The sequence below is a fragment of the Schistocerca cancellata genome, chromosome 4 (assembly GCF_023864275.1).
Source record: "Schistocerca cancellata isolate TAMUIC-IGC-003103 chromosome 4, iqSchCanc2.1, whole genome shotgun sequence".
Lineage (NCBI taxonomy): Eukaryota > Metazoa > Arthropoda > Insecta > Orthoptera > Acrididae > Schistocerca > Schistocerca cancellata.
Genome location: NC_064629.1, coordinates 257,212,790 through 257,235,178, shown reverse-complemented (window position 1 = coordinate 257,235,178; position 22,389 = coordinate 257,212,790). Strand labels below are relative to the sequence as shown.

Here is a 22,389-nt window from a genome sequence, read left to right as displayed (position 1 = left end):
TGATGTCCTTAGGTTAGTTAGGTTTAAGTAGTTCGAAGTTCTAGGGGACTGATGACATTATAAGTTAAGCCCTATAGTGCTCAGAGCCCTTTGAACCATTTGAACAGGTCGTGTACCTGGCGACAGAAGTTACTTCAAGGTTTCTCGTTCTACAATGTAGATATGCAAGCATGGATTGATAAGCGCATCGTCAGACGCCATCTTGGGAGACATCGTACCACGCTACGTCCAACTGTTGTTGCAGCTGATCAAGGCGTGTCGTCAATAACACAGAAAGAATTAGACGCTGTATTGTAAGAAGCCACACCATACATAAAATTAGTCAGTCCCAGGAGACATGACGCTTATACCGTGTCACAACTAGTACAGCTCAAATAGTGGCTTCAATTCGGCAAGAAATACCATAAGTTTCTTCAGGCATGCCAATCGAGGTGAAGCCATTTTTTGCTGATTATATCAACTACAGGCACCAAACTACAGTGACGTTTCATTCACTGTTCCAAATTATACGAAACCTTTCTTCAAGGGATTGAGATCGGGTGATTTGGCGGGCCAGTCGCGGTATAGTAGGGTGCCTGTGTATTTGTCAAAGCAGGAACATATGAGTGCAATCATTTGATCACTGCTGTTGTTATCTTGGAAGGTGGTAGGGTCCACAGCATACTGATCATCAGGACGTAGAAGAAAGAACAGTTGTCATCTCGCAAAATCGGGTGTACTGTCGTTGGTCTGCGTTTTTCCAACACGATATTTCAACATCGTTGTTCCGCGTCTTCATCAGTTGTTTCGTGAAGCTGGTGGACTCATACGTTCCTGCTTGGAGAAATACTCAGGCATCCTATTGAACCGTGATGGCCCGCTAAATCACCCGATCTTAATCCCTTGAAAAATGTTTGGTATAATTTGGAACAGCGAATGACACGTTGCCACAGTCTGAGGAAGCACCTTATGAAGACACCGAGCTACAACGTCGAAATATCGTGTTGGGAAGAAGACTAACACCGGTAGGACACCCGATTCTACGAGATGATAACGAATCGCTGGGAAAGTCTAAGAAATTATGGCAACACTTGGTCACTAAGAAAGTTGAAACAGACATCCAAATTCGGGATAACCTCAATCAGTGAACCCAGCTCACGGTACGAAAATCATCCCCAAGAAATCACAGAACAACCTCCGGCCTGAACTACTGCAACCACACACAGGGCTGCCAGCGCACTCGAAACTCGCGACTCGTCGGACCACACTATACGCCTCTAGTCAAGTACCGTCCATTTTCTGTATTGTTTAGCCTCCTGAAGATGTACCGATTAATGTGCCACTATGATTAATAACGTTTTGCGAGATATCGGACTCCAGACGTCTACTGCATGAAGCTCCCTTCCCAGAGTTCACTCCGGGAATGACAGATGGACCTGCACTAGCTGAAAGCGGCAGTTACTGCGTATATGAAACCGACAGTAATTGGCGTCACACTGGTCTCTGGTCTCTGTCTTTTTACAATCACTATTCTCACAGTGTGTAACATTGTTGCGAGAGATACAACATTCACTGCAGATACTTTGGACAGCCCACGTTGATATACCAACAAATCGGGCAACTTCATTCACAGGATGGTCATCCGCACGCCCAAACACGATAGCGCCTTCCTCCTACTATGTCACGTCTCCAGGTCGATCTATCTTACTGCGGCAATCCATGAAATCGACCGACATATGCACACTACTTCACTGCCATGACCGGCGTCAGCGGTGTAGGGTCGCGTGACCGCCTGCTTCCAGTTCTACACCATCTACAAACCTCCAAAGCGACCAGAGCACTCATTTCAGAATACGATGGCATGCTGAAAAGTAATGCCTCCGAATTTTTTATGTGAAAAATCTTAAAGCTTTTTAAATAAAACAGACGTTAGTAACATTCCTCACCTTTACGCTTCATGTCTACATATTTGCAGCCCTCTGCCGTTAGAGGGCTCCAAAATGTAGCGTACAACGTGCCGGTGTGTAACGTAACTATGTCGGTGTATGAGAAACAGCATGCTTTAATCGAGTTTCCAAATCGAAAAGTTCGACCACATATGGAGCACCCTCTCCTTTAGCATGACAGTGCCAGACCAAATACGAGCGCTGCGACATCTGGAACAATCCGACGTGTTGGGTTCACTGTCATCGATAACCCTAGTCCACACAGTCCCTACTCGGTCACATCCGATTTTCATCAGTTTAAAAAACTGAAAGAACACCTTCGAGGTCTTCACTTTGATAGCGAAGAAGCGGTTCAAGTAGAGATGAAGTTGTGGATCCGTCAAAAAAGTCGACTACAGTGACGGTATCATCAAAAATGGTTCAAATGGCTCTGAGCACTATAGGACTTAACTTCTAAGGTCATCAGTCCTCTAGAACTTAGAACTACTTAAACCTAACTAACCTAAGGACATCACACACATCCGTGGCCGAGGCAGGATTCGAACCTGTGACCGTTGCGGTCGCGCGATTCCGGACTGTAGCGCCCAGAACCGCTCGGTCAACCCGGCCGACTGACGGTATCATCAAACTGGTCTTTTGTTGGGAGAAATGTGTTCGTCGCCAGGGTGACTGTTGAGAAATAAACATGTAGACATGAAGAATAGAGATATAGAATGTTAATAACGTTAGTTTTATTAAAAAAAATAAATTCGCTGGCATCGCTTTTCAGCACGCCATCCTATTTTGCTCGGTGAGCTATGAGCATCGAAAATTTGACATGAGGAGGATAGGATCCCAAGTGGCCCCTTAACCACTGCGCATTCTTGCTCTGTCTGAAAAATTGTCGTGAAGCGACAGGTAAGCACAACGTAGAAGAACTGCGAGCGGCGTGGGAAATCCCTAGGCTCAAGGCTGTTGTAAGTGCAGGTAACGAAGCGTGCGTTGTTTTTTCTGCGAACGCCGTGACGTCAGAGCGGAAGCTCTAGGCTATGCATCCGTGAGTGTGTGTGTGTGGCGGTATATAGCGGCAGCCGCTGGCTCGCGCCGCATCACAACGTCCCAGCCATGGCCGTCGCACCTGTTCTACTCGCCGTTGTCGTTGCGCTGCTCGCCGCTACCGACAGCGTTGCTGTGCCCCCCCATGGGCCTCCACTCAACGCCTACACAACCAGGTATATACACGCCGAGGCTCCTCGAAGTCGCTACCTTTGCATGGCATCGTAAGGCCTATACTCCGTAAACTGGCTACGGAAGTCCGCGTCTAGTTCCTCGTAGAAACGCTCCAGAATAGTATTGCCTGTTCGATTTCGTCTCAGGACCTTCGGCAGACATTTGCTTAATGATTTTGCTGACGTTTCGTCAGCACGACTGGATGGCATTGCAGTGCCGGACTATGGAGTGTGGCGTAACGTCAGAAAAATCGTTAAAAAAACTTTGGCGAAGATTCCGAAATGAAAGCAAACAGGCAATATGTAAGCAAGTGATCATCAAAGCTTCAATAGTTTTGTACTCCAAAATGGATTCTGGAGATATAATTTCGGTTACCAGATTTCAGTTTCCACAATCTGTGTTCGTCTCCATGTAAGCGCCCTACTGAATTTCAATCGTGATTCTGATGTCAGGCTGCTGCTTGCCTGTTAAAGTGTCGCTTTAAGTACTGACCTAACGAGGAAATTGTCAGTTTCTTTTATTTAACTGTCGACTGTTTTTATACTAGTTCAGTAAAATAACTGAAGATGTCCGAAGTAGAGAGGATATAAAATGCAGACTGCCAATTGCAAGAAAAACGTTTCTGGGAAAGAGAAAATTGTTGAAATTGTAAGAGTACAGATATCGATCCTATAACTGAAAGATCGAATCTACATCTTTGCTACAATGCAGCAGCATCGCTGTCAGATGCCCCATCGTTCTAGAAGGAAAAGACTGGCTCCTGGAAATCTTTCGTGCGAAGTAGGGAGGAAGCAGTAGAGCCTGAAGTAGCCTGTAGGCAAGGTCTCGGGAGCTCGTGCTATGCGCGTCGCATGTAAAATAGTGAATTAGTTTTGTGGTGTTGCGGAATATTGTCAGTAGAACTGGAGCATGATTGCAGAGCAGTTCGCAAGTGTATCAGAGTGATAACTTTGAAATCAGATTGAAATTTGGTATCGAGGGAATTGTTACGTAATGAAAGACGATCGTACAGTAATGAATCGACAATAGTAAACTCATATAGTTTCGTGATAAATGAGTGACTGCATTTGCAGAGTTAGTGGAATCGGAACCAATGTGGACGTGTTATATGTATTCAAAGTGGAATAAAAGTAACTATGTGGTACAAAAGTTTTCACATATTACAACCTCTTCATTATTAATAGAGTATTTTGGAATGAGAGAACTGTGTGGGAGAATACATAGGGCATGCACCGTAGGCTCACGTTCGGCGCATTTACCTTGGGAATAGGTTCGCCCTCTATATCCGGCAATTTATTAATGTCCGAAGTATAATTTTAATGTTAGGAAGTCTCTGATGAAGTTAAGGCTTAATTTCGGCCGGAACGCGCCAGAACGGCTTGCGGGACCTCCCAGGGCAATTTTTTAACCCACTGGAACACTTGTCAGCACCGGAGATTTAAAATAGCACACGTGTATTATATCGCAACGTAACTATAATGTACCGCTGCGCCGGCATAAGTGAACGTGATGCGATGGGCAGCGGTGTGAGGTAAGGTAGTGTGTGTGTGTGTGTGTGTGTGTGTGTGTGTGTGTGTGTGTGTTCAGTATGCACACCCCACTTCCTACCAGCAACTCTCAAGAAAAGTCACAGCCACGTAACGTCGTTTCTCCCGCTGCAAACACGGCCGAACCAAATGCGAGGCTAGTACACAAAAACATTGTTGTTTTACTTCAACTTTTACTCATAGTCTCATGTTAATTAAATGGTAAAGACATTTCTCTTTGGCTAGCATTATAGAAACGGCTTGTTTAATTTAAAAGGTGCAAAATACACACACCTTTCCAGTCAGCCATTTATTTATGTACACCCCATTTCAACCAGCCGGCCGGAGTGGCCGTGCGGTTCTAGGCGCTACAGTCGTGAACCGAGCGACCGCTACGGTCGCAGGTTCGAATCCTGCCTCGGGCATGGATGTGTGTGATGTCCTTAGGTTAGTTCGGTTTAATTAGTTCTAAGTTCTAGGCGACTGATGACCTCAGAAGTTCAGTAGCATAGTGCTCAGAGCCATTTGAACCATTTCCACCACCTTGCTCCTCATCCGCTTTGAAGTTAATGCGAGCTTATTTACTTTAACTCTTGTGCAGTTGTTTCCACAGCGTGTCTGCTTAACTAAATACGGTACTTCTGGGACTCGCAACAAGGAAATTTAGCTTTATAGAGGTTACATTATAAAAAGTGTAAAAAATGTATCATAAATATGAACTTAAATCATTCCAGCTGTAATTCAACTCAATGAGCAGAAGACAAACGACATTTAAAAAGTTTACTAAACATCTAACTTCGTGTCCCATGTCATATCATGTTTCGTTTTTGTAATTCTTCAGGAAGTCGGAATTGTACGTATTCTCAATAGCCCAGTAATATCTTTATTGTCATTCGTTGCTAAATCTTTTACTAATTAATACTGGACACACGTTCACAGATCAGCTACAATGGAGTTGTTTGGATGTTGCGGCAGACAACAGCTGCAAACATGTCATAGTTACCAAGACTACGACTTGTGCCGTTATGTATCGAACAAAACTAGGGAGCAAAGGGGCACTGAAACGGAGATAGACGGTAGTTATAGGTTTTATCGCAAGTTTTCAAAAATCATAACTTGTGATTTTTTATGACTAAGTGAGGAGCTGGGGCGGGGAGGGGGGGGGGGGGTGGCGGTGGGGGTAAGGGTTGGGGTTGTATGGTTAAAGAGGTGCGTTCAAGCATCTAAAATTTATGTCAAACGTTAACGATAAACAATTCACACAAGAACAGAATAGAAGCTTTTCAATTGTGTTGCCACAGAAGAAGCTGAAGATTAGATGGGCAGATGGAATAAGTAAGTAATGAGGAGTCGGCCTGTGTGGCCGAGCGGTTCTAGGCGCTTCAGTCTGGAACAGCGCAACCGCTACGGTCACAGGTTCGCATCCTGCCTCTGGCATGGATGTGTGTGATGTCCTTAAGTTAGTTAGGTTTAAGTAGTTCTAAGTTATAGGGGACTGATGACCTCAGATGTTAAGTCCCACAGTGCTCAGAGCCATTTGAACTAATGAGGAGCTACTGCATCGAAATTTATGACACAACCGGACAAAAGTTGGTTGGTTGACAGGAGACATCCAGACGATCAAGGAACTGTTAATACGGTAAAATATGGGGTAAAAATTGTACAGGAAGACCAAGGCTTCAGTATTGTTAGTACACTATGTGATTAAAAGTACCGGGACACCTGGCTGAAAATTACCTACAAGTTCGTGGCGCCCTCCATAGGTAATGCTGGAACTCAATATCGTGTTGGCCCACCCTTAGCCTTGATGACAGCTTCCACTCTCGCAGGTATACGTTCGATCAGGTGCTGGAAGGTTTCTTGGGGAATGGCAACCCATTCTTCACAGAGTGCTGCACTGAGCAGAGGTATCGATGTCGGTCGGTGAGGCCTGGCCCGAAGTCGGCCTTCTAAAATATCCCGAAGGTGTTATATAGGATTGAGGTCAGGACTCTGTGCAGGCCAGTCCGTTACAGTGATGTTATTGTCGTGCAACCACTCCGCCACAGGCCGTACATTATGAACAGGTGCTCGATCGTGTTGAAAGATGCAATCGCCATCCTCGAATTGCTATTCAACAGTGAGAAACAAGAAGATGCTTAAAACATCACTGTAAGCCTGTGCTGTGATAGTGCCACGGAAAACAACAGAGGGTGCAGTCCCCATCCATGAAAAACACGATCACACCATAACACAACCGCCTCTGAATTTTACCTTTTGGCACTACATACGCTGGCAGATGACATTAACCGGGCATCCGCCATACCCACACCGTGCCGTCGGATCGTCACATTGTGTATCGTGATTCGTCACTCCACACAACGTTTTTCTCTGCTCAATCGTCCAACGTTTACGCTCCTTACACAAAGCGAGGCGTCGTTTGGGATTTACCGGCACGATGTGTGGCTTATGAGCAGCCGCTCGAGAATGAAATCCAAGTTTTCTCATCTCCCGCCTAACTGTCATAGTGCTTGCAGTAGATCCTGATTCAGTTTGGAATTCATGTGTGATGATCTAGATAGATATCTGCCTATTACATTTTACGACCCTCATCAACTGTCAGCAGTCTGTCAGTCAACAGACGAGGGCGGCCTGTACGCTTTTGTGCTGTACGCGTTGCTTCACGATTCCACTTCACTGTCACATCGGTAACAGAGGACCTAAGGATGTTTAGGAGTGTGGAAATCTCGTGTACAGACGTGTGACACAAGTGACACCCTATCACCTGACCATGTTCGAAGCCCCTGAGGCTCTCTCACGATGTCTAATGACTACTGAGGTGGCTGATATGGAATACCTGGCAGTAGGTGGAAGCACAATGCACCTAATATTAAATACGTATGTTTTTGGGGGTTTCCGGATACTTTTGATCACATAGTGTAGGTTCAAATGGACGTACAGTAGGTGGACAAGATTACGAAAACATGCTTAAACGTGAACGCAGATGATAGCCAAGCTCGAAAATTTCGCTGTTATATTTGACCACGAACGACACCTGTGCAATGCCCTCACTGCGTTTCAAGTGTCAGTCGTGTTTGGAATAGCGACCTGTATAGTTGTGAGTGCACTGTGTTGGAGCTAAGTGACTTCCAACTTGGCCAAATTGTTGATGCTCGTATGGTGGGCGCTTCTGTAGCTAAGCTAGCCGAAGTATTTGACGTTTCAAAAGGCATCATATCGAAGATTTTCAAGGCGTACAGGGAAAGAGGAGAAACATCATCCGCTATGTCACAACGTGGACGAAATTATTTTTAGAATAGTCGTGACAGACGGTCATTGAAGCGGATTATCACGAAAAACAAGACGATGACAGCTGCGAAGGTCGCTGCAGAACTGAGTGTTGCACTCGCGAATCTTGTCAGAAGCAAAACAACACGAAGTGAGCTCAATAAGCAGGGAATTGCAGTGTGACTTGGAATTCACAAACCAGTCACTACTGATGCAAGTGCCCGTAACAGGAAAATGTGGTGCCGAAGCAATAAAATCTGGCTATAAAGCAATGGAAGAATGTTATTTGGACAGGTGACTGTTGTTTTAGACTATTTCGAACTTCTCGCCGAGTTTACGTACCAAGAATTAATCATGGTGGGATTAAGTGATGATTTGGGTAGACATATCATAATATTCCATGTGCCCCAGGGTTACTCTGCAAAGTCACACTCCTACCAAGGTTTACCTGTGCGACCATTTTTGCTGGTCAGGTCCGTCCCATGGTACGATGTTTGTTACCCAATGGTGATGTTACAGGGCCCCGGTTCTCACAGCTCGTATCGTCCAGGACTGGTTTTGTGAACACGATGATGAATTTTCGGGTCTACCCTGGCCGTCACAGTCACCAGATCTCAGTATTATTGAGCCTTTGTGGTCTATTTTGGATAGAAGTGTGAATAATCGCTGTCCATCACTATGATCATTGCCTGAACTTGACACTGTTTTTCAGGAAGAATGTTATAACATTCCCTTGAAAACCATACAGGACCTCTATTTATGTATTCCGAGACGACTGGAAGCTGTTTTGAATGCCAACGGGTTTCTAACGCCGTATTAAGTGTGGCAGTGTGTTCTTTTTGGTTTTACCTAATTTTTCTCCAACCCCCTGTAGGTTGTGGTACTTCAGCAAAGATGGAGAGGCTTTTATAGGATAGATTAGACTAGAGTGCTACATGAAACAAGTCTTAGACTTGAAGACCACAACAAAAATTGTCAAGAAGCACATTATTCTCTTCATGAGATGGAGATATACGAAACCTGATAATCAACTGGCAGAAAATGTGGCGGCATACCCACTATTTACATGAATTCTCAATATGCTCATCCTGTGGTTGAAGCTGACTTTCTGTCTGTGTTTGCTTTTAAATTTATAATCGTGGAAATAGAGTTCTGCTTTGATCAAACATAAACAAACACCTCTACATGTTTCGGTGAAGTTTCATCATCATCAGTGGGTTCATTTTAGTTTCTGTCAAATGACATATAAAAATATTACATGATAATATATGCAGTTCTGGGATAAATTCATAACATTTTTAACAAAACATATACCTTAATTTTACATATTTATGTTTGTGTAGCTCTCTGTTGTTTGCAGTGGAGGAGAGCGTTGTAGCTTGAGGATAATGTACTTAGCAACACATGTTTCTTGGTCGATGTTTCAATCTAATGACCGATTTCAGAATCAGCTGAATGAACGGGCACTAGGTACTGTGGCAGTTTCCAGCAAATTCTACTGTTTTTGTTATTGTGAGACTTAAGGTCGTCTTTCGTGCTTCATCTATAAATATTCTGAAATCTGCACATTTAAGTTCTGTATAATACATGGCGATTCAAACACATTGTGCATGTCACTGGATAGAGGAAAGTTCAAAGTTTTATATTCACACAGACACTATACCGTGCACTCAACATGAGCACGAAGCGTTGCTCGAGAAACATCAAAGCGGTAGACTATTTCATTCCACACACAAATCAACGGCCCACTGTTTAGAGAATCGACAGCTTCAACAATTGGTTTCTTAGTTCTTGAAGAAAGGCCGCCCCAGATGGGACAAATACTGTCTTACTTCCACAGCAAAAATCCCAAGGTGGGAGGTCTGGTGACGTGGGAGGCCGAAAGCAGTGATCAAGATCTTGTTGTCACTTCTTCAAATCCAACGTTTTGGCATGGCGGTGTTAAGATAACGCCGCACACCAAGGTAAAAATGAAATCTTTAGAATCTTCGCGAAGTTGAGGAAACACTCAGTTTTGCAGCATGTCGAGGCATGACTTTCCTGTCAAAATTTCCTCCGCAAAAAAGAAAGGTCCGTAATATTGTGAACAGAAACGGCACAAAAGCATCTAGTTCGGTGAGTCTCTCTGATGTTCGACGACGACGCCAAGATTTTGTAACCCCAAATTCTTACATTATGGTGGTTTAGTTTACCCCATAAATGGAAACTTCGTTTATTCCAAAAAGATGAGTTGTTCGGAAAACAGTGACTTCTGTCATATGGTGGAGACTTGAAATGCAAAATTCGTACCTTCTGTTACGGTCGGTGGGACGCAATTGATGAGGTAACTGCAACTTGTAAGGCTTCATACGCAGGTGTCGTTCCAGAACACGCCACATCGTTGTTGGAGAAAGTTCATGTTCCTAGGCTGCCCGCCTTGTGGATATCTGAGGGTTCCGTGTGAACGCATCTCGGATACACTCGGCATTTTCATCAGACGTGCGTGGCCTGCAAGCACTCTTCCCTTTGCATCTGCAATCAGCTTCTAAGAATTTTTTATGCCAGTCATAAATCTGCTCATGCAGAGGCGGCTTCTTGCTGAATCGACGGCGGAATGAACGTTGCACGTGAACAATGGACTGACTTCGCGAAAATTCCGACACACAAAATGATTTCTCTTGTGGTGTAGTCATCACGTTGCTACAAACAAACAATAGCGCAGCTATGTCGAAACTTTGAACATTCCTCTATCCAGTGACATGCACAATGTGTTTCTATCTTTTGTAGTTTTTTGCAATAAACAACTGAAATCCGTTTTTCTTAATCACCCGATAAATTAAACATATTTGGAAACTAGTTTTAACTCTTCAGTTACAGAATTTTATGGTGAGTAAAATTTTGTATCTTTTTAAAATTGTTTGTATAACTTGTGGACGGTCAAATTCTGCTTCATCGATCGTACACTTTCTTGTGTCTTGAAACGGATGGTCTTCTCCCATGAATCATGTAGTATTTGTAAATGAACTAAGACCATTTAATTTCTTATCGACTTTATCAGACTTGAAAATGAAAATGTATATTAATCTGCAGTAGCCTCTATTTCAAAATGTATTTAACTTGTATCTAGGTTTTGAAGATACTTATAACTTAATTTGAGTTCACATATTGATTATTAATGTATAGTAGAGCAGGTAGACAGTTAAAAACTGTACTGACAATATTTTTTTCGGTTGTAACACACTTAAATTTCAGTGACACGTTTGTTCCTAGGTACATCATCACGTTGTACTGTGGAACTTTTTTTCACATTTGGGAAAACCTTACATTTCTGGCGTAATTTCTGTAATTTCAGAAAAAAAACTGTAGCACACAAAAAGGTTAATGCTGTCATTTGAAAGCAGGTCACAGTAGGGTGCAGCAGACTTCTAGCAGAGAAACTAAGTGTGGGTCTTGCTGCTAGGTAGTAGCCATGGGACCGGTATAGGCCAGATGGTACTGTGAACCCAAGTGATAGCCTTAACCAGGTGACTGAGGACATAGGGAACTTGTGCAAAGATTTTGGCAAAGAGGATCGGGTTCTTGTAATAGGTAGAGCAGGGAACAGCCTGGAAAGGACAGAACTTACAGCATCAGGGCTGAGGGTGACCTGGATGCGATAGGAGCAGTAACGACACAGACAAATGTGAGTTTTGCGGACGTCCTGTAGCGCCATGACGAGCGCTGGGTCAACGCTGCAATAAGTCATGTGAACACTTAGTTGAGCAAGCTGCTGCTGACTGAAATGAAAACTAATATGAGTGCAGTGTCTGTTGCTACAGTTGTGATTGAGATATACAGACACGGTCTACACCGGAACAGGAGAGGAAAAGATTGTTTGGTTGTCTTCTTACAGAAAATGTATGGGGGGTCACCATCACAAAACGCAAGATCCCTGTGGCTGTTGGTTTCAGAGAGGTATCTTTTTCAGGCTAGAATCAGGAATCAGTAACCCTGTTTTTAAAGACGTCAAAATCTCGCAAAAGAGCTCAAGACATTGTTTGATAATGCACAGAAAAGTGAGGTTAGCTTGTGTTATCAAAATATTAGAGTGTTGATTAATAAGGCAGAAGATCTTCTTGTCTGTTTGTAAAATTAGGGAGCTCTGAAAAGATCGACATCCTGTACATATCTGAGTACCACATAACCACAAGGTTAGATAAGTTACGAATAAAATATTACATTCTTAGGATCCTTCTCATGCAGAACAAGTGTGGGAAAAAGGAGGAGTTGTTACATATACTTAAAACAGAACACAAGTTCAAAAACATTGAGGTCTCGCGGTTAAGGCGCTCAGTCCGGAACCGCGCGACTGCTACGGTCGCAGGTTCGAATCCTGCCTCGGGCATGGATGTGTGTGATGTCCTTAGGTTAGTTAGGTTTAAGTAGTTCTAAGTTCTAGGGGACTGATGACCACATATGTTAAGTCCCATAGTGCTCAGAGCCATTTGAAAAACATTGAGACTGGAAGATTTTGTAATGATCAGGGCATAGAAATGTGTTCTTGTGAATTAATACTGAAAAATAGTTCACTTTTAATTATAACTGTGTACATATCCCACTGGGACATTTTGAACTGTCCATGAAGAATGTGGATTCCTTACTGTGTTATCTATCGGACAGCAGCAATCAGTTAATACTCTATGGTGAACTAAATGATTCTGAAGGGAAAAATAATCTAGAAATCTTATTTTGATCCTAAAATTTGATCTCAGCAATTAACTTTCCAGCACAGTGGGTAAAGGCATTAGGGCCATAACTGGTAACGTTTTCTTTGGTGAAGCCCAAAGAAGAAAATAGCAGTTTACCCACTAACAGATGCTCTGTCTGATCATGATCCACACTAGTTAGAATAAATAACATAGTGCCTTACAGTATGGATACTCCCTCATAAGAAACGTACTGGACAGATGTCCTTAACTACCGATCAATTTCACTGCTGATATCTTTTTTCAACATTTCTGAAAAGATGATGTATTCTTGAATAGTATTGCACCTGAGCAACAATAATTTCCTCAGCAAATCACGGTTTCGATTGCAGAAGAACTGTTCTATTGAGAGTGGCATTTACATGTTCACTCACCACATTCAGCAACCATTAAATAGTAAAATAGCACTGGCTGGTATTTTATGCAACCTAACTATAGCATTTGACTGCGTGAATCACAAAAGTCTCCTAGATAAATTGAAGCCTTGTAGAACTGGTGCTATAGCCATCCAATGCAAGTCATATCTAACCAAAAGGATGGAAAAAGTTGCACTTAGTAATTCAACCAGTGTAGTCCAGGGATATTGTTCTGATGGGAGAAATCACATATGGGGTTCCCCAAGGCTCAGTGTTAGATCTCCTATTGTTTCTCTTATATGAAAGCGATCTTCTGTCTCGCGATCAACAAACTGAATTAGTTCTTTTTGGGAATGACACTACTATTTTAATCAGTCCAAGCATCTTATAGATACAGAAGAAACAGTAAACAGTGTTCTTAACTCTAGAACGGTCGGGCAGGCTCTGTGAGACCCATTAGTTTTGTTTCACTGAATTTATGTTCTTATAGTTGCTGATTTGACTGGAGCGCTCTACTAGCTTCCTGAAACATCCGAGAGGATGCGTTCACGTCGTGAATGAGGTTTTGCTTCGTTTAGTCATTGCTTAGTTGGGCAGTCTTCTAAAAAGCGTGAAGATCTGTCAGACCCGGCCCGACCGTTTAAATTACTAATTTCTGCCAGTGCGATCCCATTTTTATATTGGTGTAGACCTATCATTGAGTTACTTTGAGAACTATTTGTGATGTCCTAAAACCGGTTTATCGTTGTCAATAAATTACAATATAAAATGGCAAGAGAAAATCTTTTATACAATGAAATTAATAGTGAAAAAAGTGGTGGTGAAGAGAAAGATGTTTAGCCTTCTGCCAGCACAGATACCCCTGCTGTTGTTGATTCAAGTACAGCTCTTGTAACCTACTCAGGTACGTCACCTATGCACTTCTATAAAGGAAGCAACGGAGCACCTAAATGGATAAAAACTTGTTTCACACAAAACGTTCGAACAAGATGTCACGACATAGTTACTATGCACTTGCCTGGAAATATTCGAGCAGCGATGGATGTACATCCACCAGCAGGATCATGGCATTTATTTTTTAGTAACCCATTGATTGATTTAGTTCCCGAATGAACCAATATTCATATTCATTCAGTTAAAAAAATACAAAAGTAACCGAAGTATGGCTAGGCCTACAAGCTTTGATGAACTAAATGCGTATTATGGTCTGCTTTACTTAGTTGAACATTGCATGGCGCTAAAACGAATATTGAAGACTTTTGGAATGAAGACGGGACAAGGGTAGAAGTTTTTCGATCAAGTATGTGATTGAAAAGGTTCAGGTTTTTGACTCGTTTCAGCAGGTTTGACAACATCCATACTAGAGAAGAAAGAAACGCATAAGATAGTCTTGATGCCATAACACCCATTCTTGATATGTTTGTCTCAAACTGCATTGCATATTTTGCTCCATCAGAAAACGTTACTTTGGACGCAATGCTCCTTTCATACAGAGGCAGGAGCAAGTTCAGGATGTATATCCCAAATAAACCTGTCAAGTATGGGATCATGGTTTTCATCCTTGCTTGTTCTATAACGTACTACGGAAAATATTTCGAAGTCTATGGAGGTGCACAACCAAATGGACCGTACAAAGTCAGTATTAAGACAGAAGCTGTTGTCTTGCATCTTTTGGGCCCAGCAAACGGGCCTGGAAGAAGTCTGGCAACAGACAGTTGGTTTATTTCTTACCCAATCGTCAAAAAAGTACTACAAGAAAACAATTTTACTGTCGTTGGTAAGTTAAAAAAAGCCTGAAATTCCATTTGAGCTAATACGCAAAAAATCTAAAAAGAGTACTCATGTATGTCTGGATTTCAGGAAGACGTCACATTACTTTCATATGTACCAAAACGAAGCATATCAGTACTGCTTATGTCGTCAATTCATCGTGATGATGAAATTGATAGTGACAGGGGCGAAAAGAACAAAAACATGTATAGTAACGTACTACAACAAAACAACACATATAAGCACATAGCAGTATTGATGTCGTTGATGCTATGTGTGGTGAATATAATGTTGCTAGGGACCTCTCTGCCTCTCGTTTCAGTTGTTGAAAACTGCAGTTCTCAATGGCTACATTGTATTTAAAGGAAACAAAAACGTTTCAGTTAGAAGAAAATACCTCAGAACAATAGGAAACTCTCGCACACACCATATTTGACGAAGTGTGCAAGCCAGTCAAACTTCCCTCGCGAAGTTGGCAAGCTTGTCTCTAAACTCTCCGGCACCCAAGAGGGAAGAATAATTGAAGGTAAACAACCAGGGAAGACGGGAAGAGCTACAAATATAAGGACAGCAAAATTAAATACTTTTGCAGAGCTCTTAAATACTTTTGCAGAGCTCGCAAGATGTGGTTTGCTTGGCGCACGCTGAAAAGGTTTCCGGCGACTCTTTTGAAAAATGTTGAGAGGAAACGTTATTTGTCGCAAATTATTTTATATTCTGGGCAACCACAGCTCTTGAAAGACATGATCTTGGAAGAACCGCTGATAGCGGAGTTCTTCCTAACACTACACACTATTTCTGATGGGCTCTGTGAACTTGTGAATGAGGAGAGAGAGGGATATTTTGTAACTTGTATGCACATTCAAATTTTTCCAATTAGGAGACTGAAGCTACACCTTGGTGTCGCCCCGGTATAGGGTGTCCATCGAAGGAGTCCTTGATTTCAAAATTAAACCTCTCGAAAACTAAGATCGATAGACGAGTGCAACAAACGATACGGCTATTGTGGAAGATATAAGAATTTTATACAGAAGGTATACAGAACTTTCGGAATAGAAAAGCTGTTCATTGTGCAGGTCTTATAGTAGCGGCGTGCATAATGAAATTCGTCCTGTGCAAGCAATCTCGGCAACCACATTACTGTATCTTCTAAAAAAATGGTTCAAATGGCTCTAAGCACTATGGGACTTAACATCTGAGGTCATCAGTCCCCTAGACTTAGAACTACTTAAACCTAACCAACCTAAGGACATCACACACATCCATGCCCGATGCAGGATTCGAACCTGCGACCGTAGCAGCAGCGCGGTTCCAGACTGAAGCGCCTAGAACCGCACGGTCACAACGGCCGGCAATCTCTTCTAGATGTCCATCACTCCCAGTACGGATATCGCGCAAACAAACAATGAAATTTGCCATCACATCCTATAGTATCTCTGCGAAAATGGATTCAGATGTCACTAAGATCGCCGATTCAAGCTCGTCTAACGTGTTGGGATGTTACCAGTAGACAGTAGATTTCAGTGTGCCCCACAAAAAGTAATAACAAGGAGTTATATGGGACGAATTGGAGGCCAATCCATCCATTCACCAGAAAATTTGCAATAATCCAATGGAGTGCTCGGTGCGATGTGGTCTAGTCCCATCTTGTATGAAACACGCAATACATGTTCGATCCTCCAACGATACTGTGTGCGATAAATTGTTCTAAAATTGCAACTTACCTTCCACTAGTGACCCATTTTTGCATAAAAAAGCCGGCAGGAGTGTCCGAGCGGTTAAAGGCGCTACAGTCTGGAACCGCACGACCGCTACGGTCGCAGGTTCGAATCCTGCCTCGGGCATGGATGTGTGTGATGTCCTTAGGTTAGTTAGGTTTAAGTAGTTCTAAGTTCTAGGGGACTTATGACCACAGCAGTTGAGTCCCATAGTGCTCAGAGCCATTTGAATCATTTATTTTGCATAAAAAAGGGCCATTAATGCCTCTTCTGCATACCGCAGTTCAGACGGCAACTTTGGGAGAGTACAAGAATTTAGCTTCACTCATATGGGGATTTGCGGAACCTCAGAATCACCAGTTTTTTTTATTCACCACTCCATTCAGGTGCAAGTGTGCTTCATCGGTGAACCAGACGCAGCCAAAATCAAATCACTGTGATATTCTGGTTCGCAAAGTCAGCCAACTGTGTTCGGATTTTGGATGAAAACATTTGTAAGGTCTGTCTCAGTATTTCCTGCTTGCTGGAACGCTTCAAACCAGTCTCTGCTGCAGTTCTACGGATTTTGATGAATAATTCCAGAAACCATGGCGACTATTTCAGAAATAGCCACTGTTAGCCGCGCTGTCTGTCCGTTGGAATTTGGCGTAGAGCTTGCGAATGGTTTTCGTGTCAAGTCCTTTTGGAACATCTAGTTGTGTTTGATAACTGGGTGTTTGTGCCGTAGGACGATGATCTATATCAACCAGATTAACACGTTGTTCAGTGGAATACTTGGTATCAACCTCCTTTCAACGGTGGACCTGATCCTGATGGCTCTTAGCTGCGGCGCAGTATTTAAAAAAAATGTGTGTGAAATGGTATGGGACGTAATTGTTAAGGTCATCAGTCCCTAAGCTTACACGCTACTTAACCTAAATTATCCTAAGGACAAACACACACACACACACCCAGGCCAGGGGGAGGACTCGAACCTCCGCCGGGACTAGCCACACAGTCCATGACTGCAGCGCCTGAGACCGCTCGGCTAATCCCGCGCGGCGGCGCGGTATTTACAGGAATTATGTATTTCGAGTACAGCTCCATCTGTTATCTTCTTAAAAAATGGTTCAAATGGCTCTGAGCACTATGGGACTTAACATCTGTGGTCGTCAGTCCCCTAGAACTTAGAACTACTTAAACCTAACTAACCTAAGGACATCACACACATCCATGCCCGAGGCAGGATTCGAACCTGCGACCGTAGCAGCCGCGCAGTTTTGGAGATATTTAACTCTGAAAGCAGGAACTGCTTCGCTGTGTATTCTGTAGGCACAACTGGCTGTTTTTTGGGGGCGTTTCTATGATTAGCAGCTATTTTCATTCATGCTTATTATTCTGAAAGAAGACTGCTTCATTCTGATATGAGCTCATCAAACAAAAGGTTAGTCACATACTTAGAAAAACACGTTTGGAGAACTGTAGATGACGTACACTTTGTGGCAGGTGATCAAGTAACACTACAACGCTGATGTAAGTCATGGCAGTGAAGTGGTATGTGTGTGCCATTGTGTGCCAATAGTACGTTTGAGTCTTAGTCAAGAAAAGCATGTATGCCTGCAACTCTGTGAACGTGGCTTTTAGCATCTTTTGAGATGGAAGTGTCCACAGCAAATTCATCACGAAGGAAAGGGTAACATATGGTCAGCGAGAATGTTGAAATAAACACCATAATTTTTAGCGACTATTGTTCTTACATTACACTATGTGATCAAACGTATCCGGAAACCCCCAAAAACACACGTGTTTCATATTAGGTGCTTTGTGCTGCCATCTACTGCCAGGTATTCCATATCAGCGACCTCAGTAGTCATTAGACATCGTGAGAGAGCAGAATTCATTTTGAAGGGGAGGGGGTGAACTTCAGGGGTGACCTACGGAGAGTGAGGAGTGGTCAGACTTTCGTAACAAGACTTTACCTGGTGATACTGAATTGTCCTGGCAACTGCTGGCAACTGTGTTTATACTCTGCTAAAGTTTAGTGCTCGGCCTTTCCTGCAGCAAGTCGGTCTTCAGTGCCACACCAAAGTGGATAAATATTTGACTAGATATTATTGTGAATGTCATCCACACACCGATCTCGTTCTCAAGCATTCTTGGGTGACCAAATTATTTGTTACTGTATTCACTTTCATGAGAATGTTATCAATAACTTTTTGTAACCAAACGGGTTTTGAAATGTATGTTTGCTGGTATTTCAAGTGTAGCTATTTTCTTGTATTGGTAAATTCTTTGAGTTTTGAAATTATCATGCATCATCTGATACGACTAGTCCGTTTTACCACTTATCTGGATGCGCATGTTCATACATACATATACTGCACAAGCTACTGTAAAGTGTGTGGCAGAGGGTTCTCCCAGATGAATTCCTCTCACACATGGATCAAGGAAAATGTGCTGTCGGCATACCTCCACGGCATTACTTAATCTTAAATATTTCCAGAGAAATTAAGAGCTTTTTTTCACCAAATTAGTGATCTTAAATAAAAGAGAACAGCATGTCCGTTATTGTTGTACTGTTTCAACAAGGATATTAATTTGTATGAGATCAGGTGGATTGGAATTTTTGCAGAAAGGTCCATATTTTCTCCAATTTTATTCTGACTACGAATATTTAAGGCTACTGAAGACTGCTAGTGTTTATAAATATTTATCTTTAATAAAATACTATTTTTACCGTGGATTTTTTTGCCAAAGCGCACTCACACTCTCAAAGCATCCAGCATGTGCTATATCTTCTCCACTACGTATTTTTCTTACTGACTGCACATTAGAAAGCAGGAAGTTAAAATCTCCATTAGACAATTTGCAGAAAGTTTCGTATTTTCAAAGTGCTTCTGTTAGTAAGTCTGCTAATCAGTTTCTGTCACTACACACATCAACAACAAATTTCAACAGGAATCTCAAATACCTATAAAAAGTAAACTGGGCAACAAATTCATCTAAAAAAGTAGGTTATGAAGAGAAATTTACTTCTAAGTGATTAATGCTTGCATTGCTCTGCTTTAAGTAACACCACCCATTATCTTCGTCTCAGTTTCTTCAACTTCCTTAAAATACTGCCGCACGACAGCTTTACATAAGAAACTGCAGTAATTACAAATTTTGAATCGTTTTACGTTCTGCAGATCTACTGAATGACTCGATGGACAGCAGTGAGTGCATATTTACTGAAGGCTCTCACTATCCGGAGTTTGCTCCTCAACCCCACGGCGAACATCTCGTCTATTCTGCATTGGTGAGCAATTGGTCTGTGATCGCCGAACGCCGCATGTCAGGCACTCGCTGTAGACAGATCAGGGAATTACCACAGAGTTAGGTTTTAGCTTGTAGGTATTTTTCCTGTGCTTACGTGGAATTAGGTATCGTGTATGTAAAAGGTTCTTTTCGGATTTTAAGTGTCACATAAGATCCGCTTTACCGTCTTGATGATTGTCAGTGATCAGCACAGTAATTTTTTACCTCCTTTCCGGATAATAATGTATTTAATCTCTACAGGTGGTGTGCTCCTGCGGGTGTGGCCAACAAAGTGCGTGATGTTAGTGATGCTTTGCTTTTGTGTTGGCAGCCCTTTGTTCGACGACCTGATGCAGCCGCTGTGCTCAGAATCGTCAACCGACGATGCGTGCTATGGGTGCTTCGCGCGCTACTCCAGGATGAAGCAGGTAGTGTATACAGTTTAGGAGACACGAAAAATTGCCATCTTTGTAAAAGAAAAAAATCGTAAGATATACAACTGCCATAACTTATTGACAAAAAGTGAATCATTACAACCCGTCTTTAAAGAGATAATAACCTAAGCTATAATTAGTATCTTACCCTTTGTGTGTTAACGAATATTTATTTACTTATTTTTTATTCATTTACCATCATATGTGAGGTTTGTCGTCTAGAGACTATGAAAAACTGAGCAAACTACTACAGAAAAAAGAAAGGTACACTATTATACTACAATTCCAGAGTACAAGTTTTGTTGCTACTGACGCTAATATGAAATTAAATCAAATCTATGCATATGGTAACGGCAGACTCAAATGAATACGTCCAGTAAAATCACTGATGAACTGCTCTAGTTAACCTCATCATCTGTCACTGGTTTCCCGTCGCTCAAGTGTTCCTAAACAACATTAGCCACAAACATGTAACGCTTAATAATCTAATAATCAGAAAAAAATGGTCTCGTGTGATATTTTAATTTTCTGAATCTTATTTATAAGAGCAGCACTGCAACGGTGCATCAATTTTGTATCCTGAAAACAGTCCATCCATAACGACAACTGTCTCTAAATTAGCTGGTCTTCAACATAAAAAGACAGATAAACCTAAAAGATCATATTCCAGTTCCCAATTGCGGCTACACGTCACAGTTAAGGTCTATGTGTATCTTATAGTGTCAAGTGTACCACGAACGTATGTTTCCTTCATCTAATGGACGACACTGACCTTCTAATAGGCGGACATATTACCAACACACTCCAGTTACGGACATTGGCCTACCAGAAAAACAATTTTTGCTTACTCTTATTAAGCTATCTGAGCTATTTGCGCACATAGCGTCTCCCAGCCACTCCGTTCTGTACTCAAGACTTTCCTTGGTATAGCTGAATCAGATTACATCTTCTTCTTCTTCCTCTTCTTCTTCTTCTTCTTCTTCTTCTTCTTCTTCTTACTCCTCCTTTTTACGGAAATTTTCGGCCACATGACCCGTTCGCGCTCCAAACACGTATATCAGAAATTGAAGATTTCATTTCTCTTAACACTTAAGGTGAAATATACAGTCATAGTTTCTTAATAATAGCATTGAGAGCTGTGCTTTATAATCTTTTGAAAGCAGAACTACAACTATGCTTTTAATTACAGACACCAGACGCATATGAAGAACTCAAAAAATGCACCACAAGGTACCTGAATGGCACAGCTTACGCAGAATGTCAGGCACTGGTGAGTCAATAGATTATTTACCTAATTGTAATAACAAATAATGTTCACGGTATTTGACCTTTTATTCAGAATACAGACGTAATCATGCAATTCCAAAGCACTAAGCGCTATTGCGCCCACGCACCCTCCATCGTCCTTTAATCATTTACTGCCACGCCTTGCTTTAGCTGTTCTCTAAATGCCGTAGATATGCAAGCTATCTTCAAAGTGTTTCAACTTTTACAATCACTAAAGTACACTACTGGCCATTAAAAATGCTACACCAAGAAGAAATGCAAATGATAAACGGGTATTCATTGTACAAATATATTGCACTAGAACTGACATGTGATTACATTTCCACGCAATTTGGGTGCATAGATCCAGAGAAATCAGTACCCAGAACAACCACCTCTGGCCGTAATAACGGCCTTGATACGCCTGGGCATTGAGTCAAACAGAGCTTGGATGGCGTGTACAGGTACAGCTGCCCATGCAGCTTCAACACGATACCACAGTTTATCCAGAGTGGTGACTGGCGTATTGTGACGAGCCAGTTGCTCGGTCACCTTTGACCAGACGTTTTCAGTTGCTGAGAGATCTGGAGAATGTGCTGACCAGCGCAGCAGTCAAACATTTTCTGTATCTATAAAGGCCCGCACAGGACCTGCAACATGCGGTCGTGCATTATCCTGCTGAAATGTAGGGATCACAGGGATCGAATGTAGGGTATAGCCACGGGTCGAAACACATCTGAAATGTAATGTCCACTGTTCAAAGTGCCGTCAATGCGAACAAGAGGTGACAGAGACGTGTAACCAATGACACCCCATACCATCACGCCGGGTGATACCCCTGTATGGCGATGACGAATACACGTTCCCAATGTGCGTTCACCGCGATGTCGCCAAATACTGATGCGACCATCGTGATGC

The 22,389-nt window shown here is 42.3% G+C and overlaps 1 protein-coding gene across 1 annotated transcript in view; it reads left to right on the top strand.

Annotated features, from left to right (window-relative positions):
- Nucleotides 1–3,001: 3,001 nt before the first annotated feature.
- Nucleotides 3,002–22,389, top strand: part of LOC126183618 (uncharacterized) — a 36,610-nt gene continuing 17,222 nt past the window's right edge. The window contains exons 1-3 of the mRNA XM_049925734.1: nt 3,002–3,136; nt 20,103–20,199; nt 21,395–21,475. Coding sequence (XP_049781691.1) covers nt 3,030–3,136; nt 20,103–20,199; nt 21,395–21,475 — 285 coding nt within the window. The 5' untranslated portion in view covers nt 3,002–3,029. The remainder of the gene's footprint in view (nt 3,137–20,102; nt 20,200–21,394; nt 21,476–22,389) is intronic.